The sequence below is a fragment of the Ascidia mentula genome, chromosome 4, assembly GCF_947561715.1.
Source record: "Ascidia mentula chromosome 4, kaAscMent1.1, whole genome shotgun sequence".
Lineage (NCBI taxonomy): Eukaryota > Metazoa > Chordata > Ascidiacea > Phlebobranchia > Ascidiidae > Ascidia > Ascidia mentula.
In genome coordinates, this window is record NC_138569.1 from 14,496,705 (window position 1) to 14,509,824 (window position 13,120).

Consider the following 13,120-nt stretch of genomic DNA (forward strand, 5'->3'; position numbering starts at 1 on the left):
TTGAAGAGAGGAATGAATCGCAGAAAGGAAGATGGTTGAGTAGGATAGGCATTCCAAAGTTTTGGCCCGATCGTTGCGCGATTTGGTTTGCTACTGTTGAAACGTTGTTTCAAGCGTATGGGATAGATAGCGAGATCGAACGTTTTACCGCTATCATTCCGCGTTTGGGTGACGAACAGATTGCACGAGTCGGTCATTTGATTTTAAATAGAGATGATCGTTTTCCGTTCTCAGCATTGAAACAGAGCTTACTTAAATTTTATTAAAAATTGAGTCCCAGGAACAGGTTCGGTTGACGAAATTACTGAATTCCTCTTGTTCTGACAACAAGCGCCCCACAGAACTTTTAAGTGAGATGAAAATCTTGCTGTTATACTATGGGGAATTAAGTGCGTCTTCCACAGCTTTGCTCAAAAAGTTACTGTTGGATCGACTACCGAAAGAAAGACGCAGGAATCACGTTCAAAGGAATTCGAACTCTAGACCACAAAATAACCAGCCAGCAAGTAGTTTTCAGAGTAGAAACCGCTTTAATCAGCCAAATGCTTCTGGGTTTCATGGTATGGCACCAGCAAAGTTGTGTTACTACCATTCGACCTACGGCAGTGCGGCTAGATCATGCCAGCCTGGTTGTGCCATGTATTCAAAAAACGAGGTAGACCCTCGTCGAAGGTGGTGAGTCGACAAAATCAAAATCAAATCATGTTTATTTTTGCGAGAAAAGCAACTACGCGACGAACAAAAAACAAGGAAATGAAATGGCATGGGCACCGATAAAACCATAAAGGTTATCGAGTCAGGCGCCCATGTAAAGGTGATTTCCTCACGGAGAATCACCGTCTGCCGTAGGATCGCAGCCAGTCGCACTGGGAGGTGATGGGTTGCGACAAGCTGCATGAGACGAAAGGTGGCCACCCGGCCGTGATTGCCAAAGCAAAACCCATCGAAACGCAAACGCCAACTCGGTTCTCAGAACGTTTCCTTTGATCCACATCGACAGACCTTAACGTCCCGAGGACAGTCCAAACGTGGTGGTTTTGGTTGGAGATGGTCGGGATCGTATAGAGGTTGCGCTTGTTGAATCATCGTAGGTCTTGCTGATGATCAATCGCACGTTGTGATGTTGGTGTGCAGCGCTCCTAGGTCTGAAACAACAACGGATCCTACGGCAGTAAATTGTTCATTTAGGCGTAGAGTGTACAGTGGAATATAGATAAAAACACAAATAAAAAAAAAGACAGAAGAAACGCAATAAACGACAAGAGGACTACAAGAAAAAAGTGAAAAACAAACTGCTAACAGGGTGAATGAAAAAGGAAGTTAATACTGAGATGTGAAACATTTTCGGATTTTTTTTTAAAATGATGGACGGGAGAGCGATCTAATGGAAGGGTTTATTTCCTCCCATATCTGTGGACCCCTAAATTTTAGCATCCGTAAGCCGAAGGTGGTGTTAACTCTTGGGTGAAATAAGTTCTTTTTCGATGCATTTTTTGTGAAATGATCGTGCACTGTGTCTACTAACGAAAATAAGGAATTGTAGGAGGCCGGTAGATTGCCGGTATGGAAATCGTGCATTACTTTGGCCAGTTCGAGTTTGTAAATGTCTCTAATTTTTGTGAGATCTAATTTCTTGTATAATGGCGTGACGTGGCTTTGAAAGGAACTAAAGGTTATGGAGCGGAGTATGTTATTATGAATGGTGTTGAGTTTTTTCAGTGAGAGTGCCGATCCTCCACCCCAAGCACCAATAGCGTACTGAATATGGGAATATACAAATGAATAGTAAACATTTCTCAACGTTTTAACGTCAAGATAATTTCGCAACTGAAAAAAAGTGCCGCATGTTTGTGACAATTTCTTTTCCAAATAATGAATGTGAGTTGTCCAGGTTAGTTTGTCATCGATGTATACACCGAGGTACTTAATATTATCTGATCGCAAAAGTTTTTCATGGCCGATGGTGACGGTGAAATTGCCAGTGCTTGAGGTGGAAGGGGAAAACAATAGGAACTTTGTTTTCCGAATGTTGAGAGAAAGTCGATTGTGCCTTAACCAGTTGTCAACATTTGTGAGTTGTTCGTTAACACGGGATTGTAAGTCAATAAGTGAAGGGGAGGTCATTGAAAGAACCGTGTCGTCAGCAAACAATTTGGTTGTAAAAGAGGATACTTGCGGAAGGTCATTGATGTACAATAAAAAAAGTAAAGGAGCTAATGGCGAACCCTGTGAGCAACCGCATGTTATGGGTTTAATATCCGACACAGAATTTCCTATTCTAGTGCAATGACTTCTACCTACAAGGTAACTGCGGATTAAGTGTAGGGTATTTCCCCTAATTCCATACCGGCGCTCTAACTTTTCCAACAACTTCTCGTGATTTACGGTGTCGAATGCCTTAGACAGGTCTAGAAAAATGGCGCATGTAAACTGTTTATTGTCAAAAGATTCTAACAGCTTCTCGTAAATATCGTAAATGGCGAGTGACGTGGAATGTTTGCTTCTAAATCCGTATTGATGCTGTGAAATTAACTTACTTTTTTCAAGGTAGTTATATAGGCGGCTGTGAATAATTTTTTCAAAAATTTTTGCAAAAGGGGACAACAATGATATTGGCTTTAATTAGTGCACTCACTCACAGAACCATTTTTGTGTATGGGAATTACTTCTGCCGACTTAAGAACTACGGGATATTGTCCATTACGAATACACCAGTTATACACCTCCGACAGGAAGGGTGAAATTATGCATTTAACTAACTTAATGAACTTTATAGGGATGTCATGAGATGGTACCGATTTTGTTGTATCTAAAAGGGATATATACATTTCTATCTCGTCTGGTGTTGTTTCATAGAAGAAGAAGGATGAAGACACATTGCCAACAGCTGGGAGGGGCTTGTCTGGAGGTGATATGGAGAGTGCAATGCTATTTCCTATGCTGGCAAAGAAGGAATTAAAAGTGTTTGATATAATTAAAGGGTCATGTGACATATTTCCATGGTTTGTTCTTACAACAGTGGGTTTATGGGGTTTGGACTGTTTACGCTGCAATATACTGTTGATTATTTTCCATATTCCAGCAATGTCTTTTTCACTACCTTTTAGTTTTTTCTTGTAAAAAATGATTTTCGCTTGTTTCATTACATGGTTCAAACGATTTCTGTATGCCTTATATTGGTTATATTTGCTAATACTGGAAAAATGTGATTTGCATAACATGTGAAAACAGGGTCAAAATCTTATTTTTAGCAGCAAAACTTTCACCGTACTGGACAGGATTAATCGATTGCAATTCCTTGTTGATTCTGGAAGTGACGTCAGCATCATTCCACGTTGGTTTTCTCCATGTTTGTCTCGACCAAAATCAGGTAGATTATGTGGTGCATCTGGAGTCACATTTAAATCTTTTGGTGATGTGTCTCTATCGGTTGACTTTGGTTTAAAGCGAAGCTTGCGCTGGACATTTTTGGGCTGCGATATTTAGAAGCCAATTCTTGGGGCTGATTTTCTTGATCACTTTGATATACTTGTTGACACTCGACGAAAGAAGTTAATTCCGACGGTGAGCCGAGGGTTCGTTAAGCGTCACAAGTGCCATTATCGTCACCGACCCCACGCTTGTGCGAAATTGCAGAAATCACTATCGTCCCAAGTTTGCGTTGTTCAAAGCGAACAAAAGCTTGATCCCATTTGCAATGCCGATGTTGCTGGTGATAAATTATCTACGGACGAGACATACGGTGATAACGCAAGCAATGATTTTAACAAATTTGAAGCTGTTTTAAAGGAATTTCCTCTTGTCACGGCTTCGATGTCTCCGGAGGTTGCAACGAAACACGACGTAACCCACAAAATTGAAACGTGTGGTTATCTGATATCGTGTCATCCACGACGCTTATCTCCAGACATGTTGTCTGTAGCAAAAGACAACTTTAACGACCTTATGGATGAAGGTATTATAGAACCAAGTGATACCTGTTGGAGTTCTCCTCTGCACATGGTCAAGAAAAAGGACGGTAGTTATCGTTGTGTTGGTGACTACAGACGTTTAAATTTAATGACGGTCAAAGATCGTTATTCGATTCCATACCTTCATGATTTTACCAATAACCTCTTTGGTTGTAAATTTTTCAGCACCATTGACCTAAAATCACCAAATTCCAATGCATGAGGATTCAGTTCATAACACTACTATAGCTACTCCATTTGGAAATTATGCCTACAAGAAAATGCCATTTGGTCTTTGTAATGCTGGTCAAACATTTTAAAGGTTTATTAACCGAGTTATCAAAGGTTTGGAAAGTTTTTGTTTTTCTTACATTGACGATTTGCTCATAGCTTCCCCAACTGAAGAAATGCACCGAACATCTTCAACAATTATTTAAACGTTTATCTAAGTTTGGCCTTATAATTGATCAAAAGAAGAGTGTTTTCGGACAGTCAAAAGTAACATTTCTTGAGCATCAACGTATATATCTCAACATATCAATCTAAACATATATATTAAAGATTGGAAATGTGACGGCTTATAAATGACGTAGGTTTAATAGAAGAGAAAAAGAGTTATTAGAAAGAGTTATTATAGTTCCAAGCAGTGCTGTTATCGGCGGTGCAGGTACGAGATCGGTGATTGTAAAACAAAAGGGAAGTGAAAAGACGAGAAAACGATACACAATACATGAAACGGGGTTTGGCGACAAATGTGGCGACAGTCTGAATAAATTGGCGGTGACTTTAAACAAAATGCGGTTTTAGGTGACGACGTCATTTTTTTGCATAGTAACTCGTAAGGTGTCACCATAGTACGCTCATATAGTATACTATGGTGTCACTTAACATTCGTGTGAAGTTTCAGGTTTGTAGTAGTAGGGATAGCCGAGATATTAGGTGTGGTGCTAAAAGTACACCAGAGACCAGACCCAAATATGCTGTTATGTTATGTGGAAAGTGTTTTCAAAAGCAGAAACTAATGAACAATTGTTTTAAACAGATGTATGTTTTAACTACAAGTGGTACTTTACCTGAATAATGTTAATCATTGTAGCATTTTTGAAACAAAATGCCTAAAGTTGACATTGTCACCACAAACGACGATGCACATGCTGTAAGTTGCCTTTACATGCAACTAAGTAATTTTCCTATATTTAGAATTGTTCTATCTTTTTTCAGTTGGAAATATACAACCCAGAAAAAATCCTCTGCCATGTGCGATTATTTGAAGTTGGCAATGGATCTTTCAGTGAAGTTTTACATGCATGGCATGAAATAATTGGTGATCATGCAGTCAAATGTTTTACTGTGACTGGTGGTGAAAGACAGCAATCAGCTCTTGAAAAAAAGTATGCAAATAAAAGTTACTGGGAGTAACTGATGTGTCTCCCAAGGATGGGCTCCTTTTTAAATATTAATTGGCTCACTAATATTTGTTCATAAAAAACTTTTAAATAATGTTTGTGAAAAAGGATTTGGAAATGTTCAAATGTGCATGTTAATCAAGCATCTTTCTTTCAGAATTCTTAAAGAGTACAACAAGTTACAAGAATGTCAGCACAAAAATGTTGTCATTGTCTTTGGCATCACCAAGTGGTCTGGGTCAATGGGAATTCTGATGGAGTTTTGCGAAGGAGGAAACTTGAAGGTTTTGTTGCTCGATGATTCTGTTGTTTTAGGGCCTGGCTTAATTCTCCGAATGAACTTGGATATAGCATCTGGGGTTGCATTCATTCACAGTTCTGGGTTAGACAAGCGAGTGATTCATGGTGATTTAAAGCCAGAAAACACTCTTCTAACAGCTTGGTTAGTTTGCAAGATTACAGATTTTGGATGTGCCCAGCTTGCCAGCTATACAGGTTCCACAACGATTGATGGAAGAAGAGAAAGGCAGCCATTTACCCTTTTCTACGCAGCTCCAGAGAAGCTTCGTCATGGTGCTAGACCGAAGAAAGAACAGGACACATACAGTTGTGGTATGATTCAACACATGACACTCACTCGTGAAGACCCCTACTTGTCAGATTATGAGTTTAACAGAAAGTTAGAACTTGGCCTTTACCCAAATTGTGAAGCAATCCAGGAGCTAAAAGAAGAAAGCAATGAGAGCAACAGAGAAATAGTTGAGTGCATTGAAGGAGCAATGGTGAGATGTTGGGATCATGATCCATCCAATCGACCAGATATGATCTCTATTCGAGATGAGTTCCAGAAACTAATGGCTAAGCAAGATTATGCAATCATTGCACAACAGGTTGCAGATGCTGTTGGAGGGATGAATATTCAACACCCACCACAGAATCCAACTGTTCCTTTGGATCTGTTTTCAACACACCTACGAAAATTTACTGGTAAATATATACATTTTTGCTAGAATTCTTTTTTTGGGGATTGCAAGTTTCACTGAATTGTCCAATACCAAAGTATTCACAATGCAGAGGTTATTGCCACGTTTTACCTACCCTTTACAGGAAACTGATGCATAAAACAAAAATATTACAACATAAAAGCATGGCAACAATTAACCAGACTAGATTACAATGTGTCTAATCATATAAATAATATCTTTCTTCGCTATTTCTGCATTTTGTTGTTTTATAATGGACTTATATGTCTTAAGATACCAATGGACAATCTAGAAGTCATGCTGCACCCCGAAACCAACCCAATGAAAGAAACATTTCAGTGGATGATGACTTGTCCAACCCATCACCAGGCAGAAGTGAGCATGGTAATTATAAAAAAACATCTTATTGTACACAATGAAGGGGTCAAGGCCCTTGATGACCACAATTGTTTATTTTCGCTAATTGTGCCAATGTATACAGTATATAAAAATGCAAACAAAATACATTGAAAGATAAGCTGCCAGAATACTACTGTCAGTATCTAAGAATAAAATTTTACGAAAGTGTTGAAGAAGATATGTTCATTTGTTTAGTTTGAACCAAAGTGTCTTTATTTCTGAATGTTCATAATTCAGCATTAGTTGAATGTCCCGTACTTTATTGCAGACCAACAATCTGGATTGTTTTGTTACAGGTGGCCCAGCACATTTAAGGGGTGTCACAATCCCAAAACTTCCAGCTGGTAGGAATTTTTTTGCACTTCTTCTTACTGGCATGAAATAACAATGTCCAGCTTTCTTGTTTAATGAACTAAAGCTTTGAATAAAATAAAAGCGTCGAGTTAATAAAGGAAACAGCAGCAGCAACACCGAGCAACAAGCCGGAGGCGTGTAGCGTGACAGCGTAGGTGTTGTTGCTGCTGTTTCCCTTCTGCCTTTCAGTCTATTATTAACTCGACGCTTTCCTGCCATTAGCTGTAGTAGTACTGATGATGAACTAAGTATAGGTTCAAACGTTTACTAACAAATGCTTAACAGCATCTTAGCTTTGGCTTTTTTAATCATAGTTATTAACTCCGCTTATTTTGCACCGAACTAAAGCTTTTTTCAAATCACATGAAACATTTTTTTTTTTTAATTGACTTACATATCTTAAAATACCGATGGACAATCTAGAAGTATTTCATTTGCAATACACCGTATCTGCCAAACTGTTCTTAAAATTTAACAGATTGTGTTTTGAAAAAGAAAGATATGTTCTGTTCAGTTTGAACCAAAAATACTTTGTTTACGAATGTTCATAATTCAGCATTAGTTGAATGTCCTGTACTTCATTGCAGACCAACAATCTGGATTGTTTTGTTACAGGTGACACAGCACATTTAAGTGATGTCACAATCCCAAAACTTCCAGGTGGTAAGAATTTTTTTGCACTTGTAGATTTCGTTCTTCTTACTGGCATGAAATAACAATGTCCAGCTTTCTTGTTTAATGAACTAATAGTTTTTTTCGCAACAAGACACATGAAATATTCTCTTACAAATTGTATTTAAACGCCTGTTGATTTCCTAAATTACAAAAGGCCTGCCATGCTGGCAACAAATATTTCATTTGCAATACACCTTAACTGCCAAACTGTTCCTAAAATTTAACATGTTGTGTTTCGAAAAAAAATCTCAATTTATTCCTGAGATACAGACAGTGTGGTGTCATTTTTTCGGTCCCTTTAAAAACCCATCGCAGGCATTGTAGACATTGAATACATAATATAACATAAAAGCATGGCAACAACTACCCAGATTAGATTACAATGTGTCTAATCATACAAATAATATCTTTCATTCCTTTTTCTGCATTTTGTTGTTTTTTGATTGACTTACACATCTTAAGATACCGATGGACAATCTAGAAGTATTTCATTTGCAATACAATGTAGCTGCCAAACTGTTCTTAAAATTTAACAGATTGTGTTTTGAAAAAGAAAGATATGCTCTGTTTAGTTTGAACCAAAAATACTTTGTTTACGAATGTTCATAATTCAGCATTAGTTGAATGTCCCGTACTTCATTGCAGACCAACAATCTGGATTGTTTTGTTACAGGTGACACAGCACATTTAAGTGATGTCACAATCCCAAAACTTCCAGCTGGTAGGAATTTTTTTGCACTTGTAGATTTCGTTCTTCTGACTGGCCTGAAATCACAATGTCCAGCTTTTTTGTTTTATGAACTAATAGTTTTTTTTCGCAACAAGACACTTGAAATATTCTCTTACAAATTGTATTTAAACGCCTGTTGATTTCCTAAATTACAAAAGGCCTGCCATGCTGGCAATAAATATTTCATTTGCAATACACTGTAGCTGCCAAAATGTTCTTTAGATTTAACAGATTAGGTTTTGAAAAAATTCTCAATTTATGCTTGATATTCAGACACTGTGGCGTCATTTTTTTGCTTTCTTTTTATCCATGGGTCTGTTGTTTTTCTGAAATTTTGCTGTAACATACTTTATTTTTTGTGGTTTATAGATATTAGACCACAAAGTGACTCACCGCTTGATGGTGATGATGGGTCAGGGCAGCACGATTCACAAAAAAGTCAGCGCAAGTTTTTTCTTCCAACCACATTTTTTGCCGCAGACCTATTGTCCCAAAATCTTCATAGAAATATAAACGTGTGTCAGATGAGCACGTTATGTTCACTTTATGTAACTTGAACTGATGTAACTGTGTTCTGTCAGGGAACATACCCTCAACCCCTACCCGACAAAAATTTGCAATACGTTGTATTAGCAGCTTATTACACTTGAAAAATCCATTTATAGATATGAAAAACCCTAACTGTCCAAGGTGTCATGATACAAATTATTTTGTTCACTGTTTGCCACCAACCTAGTAACTGACAAGTGACAATAATATCTCTTTTATTTAAACTTGTTACAGAATTGTCAGGATTTCTTCTCATTGGTGGAGTTGGCTCAGAACGAGATTGTGTGAAATGGAATGTTATCACAAAACAACATCAACAGTTACCAGTTGGTTTGATATCAATTTATAAAAATCTTTAAATTGCAATAATGTTTATTTCAGTCTATAATTGTATCCAAGCCACTTTAATGGCAATCCTCTTTGAATGGAGGCATTTATGAATAAAGTATCCATGTTAAAAAGTAATTATACTGCTTTATTAACCTACAATCACAATTCATTGACACATAGCAAACTACGTCTTAAAGCCTCGAGACAACTAGAGCCATGAGGCTTACCACAGCACATCAACTATAGCACAGACTCTATGTTGTTCCAGCCTTTTTCTTGTTTCCTTTGTTCTAGGTTAACAATAATCAGTTGGTGTAGTGTTTTACCTCAAGTGAATTGTATGCAAAGTTTTAATTCTATTTGCAGGGATTAAATGTAAAAAGAACATTTCTAACTTCAGCCAAAGTTGGAAACACAGCTTATGTATTGGGTGGAGATGGCTCAACAAAAAGTTGTGAGATGATGGATTTAAAGAAAAGTAAAGGCTGGATGAAATTTGCTGACATGCTGGAAAATCGAAATGCAGCAGCATCGTCTGTTGTTGGAGGTTGACATTTTTTTAGATATAACAATATAGTTAAGAAAGTAATGCACTGTACCACTTACAATGCAATGTCATGTTAACATTAATCTATTGTAAGTAATACAAAATAACGCAATAGTCGTGAACGTAACGCCAACGGTTCAGGTTTTACTGTTACACAACCTGTTTTTTGTTAAATGCCACATTGTAGATAAGATTATCCTTACTGGTGGTTCCGGAGCGAATGGAATATTTTCGTCAAGTTTGGTTTATTCCATTAAGGAAGACAGGTGGACGAGTGGTTTCAAAATGTTACAGCCAAGATATCGACATGGAATGTGTTCAATTGACAGTAAGCATTCGTTTGAGATCATTTATGTGATAATTTTCGACTTGTACCTAAGGTAATGACATAATCATAAACATCACAATACGAAATGATAAATACAAAGGTGAAAGATAGCAAAATTTCCTAAGATGCTTTGTACTGTGTTGGCGGAAGAGATAATCATGGACAATTTTCGCGATCATGTGAATTCCGAGATTTTCGTTCTAACACCCCGACAAGAATCGCCTCTCTCAAAGAACCAAGAAGCAGTTTAACATGTGTAGAAATTCAAGGGAGTTTCTATGCAATTGGTAAGAATAGAAGGTTATTATTACCTGCAAGTGTTTTTCAAACGATTTTTTGACTTTTTTTTAAATTTGCGTAATGGTATTCTCAAATTTACCTGAAAGATAATCTAAACATAAAAAAAAACTGTTGCGTATAACCATAAAGCTGAAGTGTACATTACTAGGAACGTGTAATCCTAAAATTAAATGTCAGAACCGGGAAATATTTGAACGCAACTGTTTTTATCATCAGTGTCAAGAACGACTGTAAGACTGACTTCTAATCATAGCATAATAAACATTAAAAACATGCTTTAAATCTGACAGGAGGGTTGGTTGATGGAAATTCCAAGCAAACAGTTGAACAATACGAACCTAGAGCCAACGAATGGAAGTTTGTTTGTCCTCTCCTAATTCCTCGATTCCGTCACTCTGCTTGTGTTATTGATGGGAGGATTTATGTTGTTTCTGGATTGGGGTAATAATTGCTGACATTTAGGAGTAACTGCAACAAGTGAAGCATCCAATGCCATATTTGATTAACAATGATGCTTTTAGGTACCGTGGTGAAAAACTCACATCAGTTGAAGTTTACGATCCAACCTCCGATGTCTGGAGACATGCTTTTGATCTTAACAAACAAGTGGCTTCTGCGACTGTTGTTGCTGTTTAATATGTTCCTATTTTTGGCTGTAGTTGATATTTAACTGAGATTTCTTAACGGCGAATGTAAAACAAAAAATGTTGTCATTTGGTTTTAATCTTAACAATTAAATTTGTGCTGCAATTGCCGTTGCTGTTTTAGATGCGTGTGTTTTGTAGTCGTTTCTCGAACCTTTTTTTTTCAATAAACGGGTAAAGATAACCGTTGTATCCGAATAAGCAGTTTATTAGAAGATAATAAAGTTTTGCCTCGCCCGCAAACCGTTGTATCCGAATAAACAGTTTATTATCAGGCAGTGGGAATAAATCCCAAGCCGGCGAATAGCTTGCGGAGTCTCAGTAATAATAGCAGTGTAACAGTAATACGATGAAACAAGTAGAATCGAATGAAATAGACTTGAAGTGACTTTACAGGTAGACGCTGGGTTGTTTTTAGCTCTCCATACTAAGCGCTGATTGGTCAATAATGTCACGTGATATCATGAGGCGCTTGAAGTAATATAATACAAGAACATAGGTGTGATGTGACGTAAGCATAGAAGAACATTTTATGTTGTAAACAGGATGTTGAATGAATCACTTTACTCGAGAACATTCGATGGTTAAATCAGTTGAGTCACATTATGGGATTATGCAATACTTGTGCGAAGCTGCACGCAAAACATTACGCAATGCAAGCACTGGTTGCTGTGACGTATGTTACACACCACTACCATGTGCAACACAAGCACCACCGACATGGCAAAATGTTACAAAGTGGTCTTCGTCGAACAGCCCCCTGTCCATTTATTGGACATATGTGAAGACAAATGGTTTCACAAAATTATAAGGCTAAAATTAATATTTAATGTAAGCGTTATTTTTTGCTTCCGCTTATCTACGAAGTTTCCACCAACTGTGATGTCATTGTGACAATCAGTGACGTAGTGTCAGATCACCGCCGGCATTTTTACCGTTATCGTTTGCAGTTTGCTGTCTTTATTCCCCATTTTTTCTTATTTTTTGGTTTTAGGTTTTATCGAGGGTCTCCACACAAAGCCGAAGCCAACAGTTCAGTCGCACCTTACCGAATCGCAAAATCTGATTGTCCTTTTGTAAGGTATTTTAACATTTTTATTACTGTTGGTTAACTTCGTTGTTTTGTTGTTTTTAGCGATACCGATGATGCCTGCAAGTCAGGCGAAATATATATGTCGAAAAAAATTATCAAGACAGACGGCTTAGGATTATTCATCACCATTTTTTCAACAAAGATAGTATTTTCACAAACCCTTTCACGCATTGTGATTTAAAAACAGTGATCGGGTGCAACAAGGGATACGTGTGATCATAATGAAGAAACATAATATAGAGTTAATTGGAATATGGAAAAAGATTGGAATATTTGCGTACTAGGCCTTTTAAACTCTCCACACTGAGAGCTGATTCGTCAGCAATGTCACGTGATGTCATAAACTGCTTGAAATAATATAATACAAGAGCAAAGGTACACGTTACGGTCATACGCATCGAGATTACATGTTATACAGGAAGTAGACGATTCGTATACAGGGGAGATGGATGATTCTATGAGTCACTGGCGAACACATTCATTTTGGGACGTTAACAGAAGGGGATAGATCTTGTGTCATTAGGGCACATTTTAAGTGGTTAGTGTTATATGTTAATGGGTCGTAAACAGGATACTACATGACACATGTTAGCAAAAGAAAACTATTATTTATTGAATCATCCAGGCAATTGTTCGGGGTTTGGTATAAACGACAAGTCGGCAGTTACAAGGTGTGCAATAAATTATTTGATTGGATTTCCAGTACTTGTGCAATGCTGCAAAGAAGGAATTGCGTCACAATGTTTATGGTTTGTAATGGGCGGGTGCTACATAACCGACCCCTACAAAATCCTGTAGGTAGACTATGTTATACTTCACTTTCACAGGTATC

At 37.5% G+C, this 13,120-nt stretch overlaps 1 protein-coding gene across 8 annotated transcripts; it reads left to right on the forward strand.

The window, feature by feature from the left end:
- Window positions 1–4,990: 4,990 nt before the first annotated feature.
- LOC145897757 (uncharacterized) lies at window positions 4,991–11,374 on the forward strand. Of its 8 annotated transcripts, none has more exons than XM_082986177.1 (14): window positions 4,991–5,106; window positions 5,172–5,341; window positions 5,514–6,343; window positions 6,613–6,723; window positions 7,035–7,082; window positions 7,708–7,755; window positions 8,441–8,488; window positions 8,867–8,935; window positions 9,281–9,372; window positions 9,743–9,923; window positions 10,111–10,251; window positions 10,377–10,538; window positions 10,842–10,992; window positions 11,073–11,374. In XM_082986177.1, exons 1-14 carry the CDS (start codon window positions 5,062–5,064, stop codon window positions 11,185–11,187), a joined length of 2,211 nt encoding a protein of 736 aa, XP_082842303.1. In that variant the 5' UTR covers window positions 4,991–5,061; the 3' UTR covers window positions 11,188–11,374. The 8 variants fall into 8 exon arrangements, with proteins under 8 accessions (XP_082842303.1, XP_082842308.1, XP_082842304.1 ...); XM_082986182.1 differs by having other exon boundaries at window positions 8,867–8,899; XM_082986178.1 differs by having other exon boundaries at window positions 7,708–7,752.
- Window positions 11,375–13,120: the final 1,746 nt, after the last annotated feature.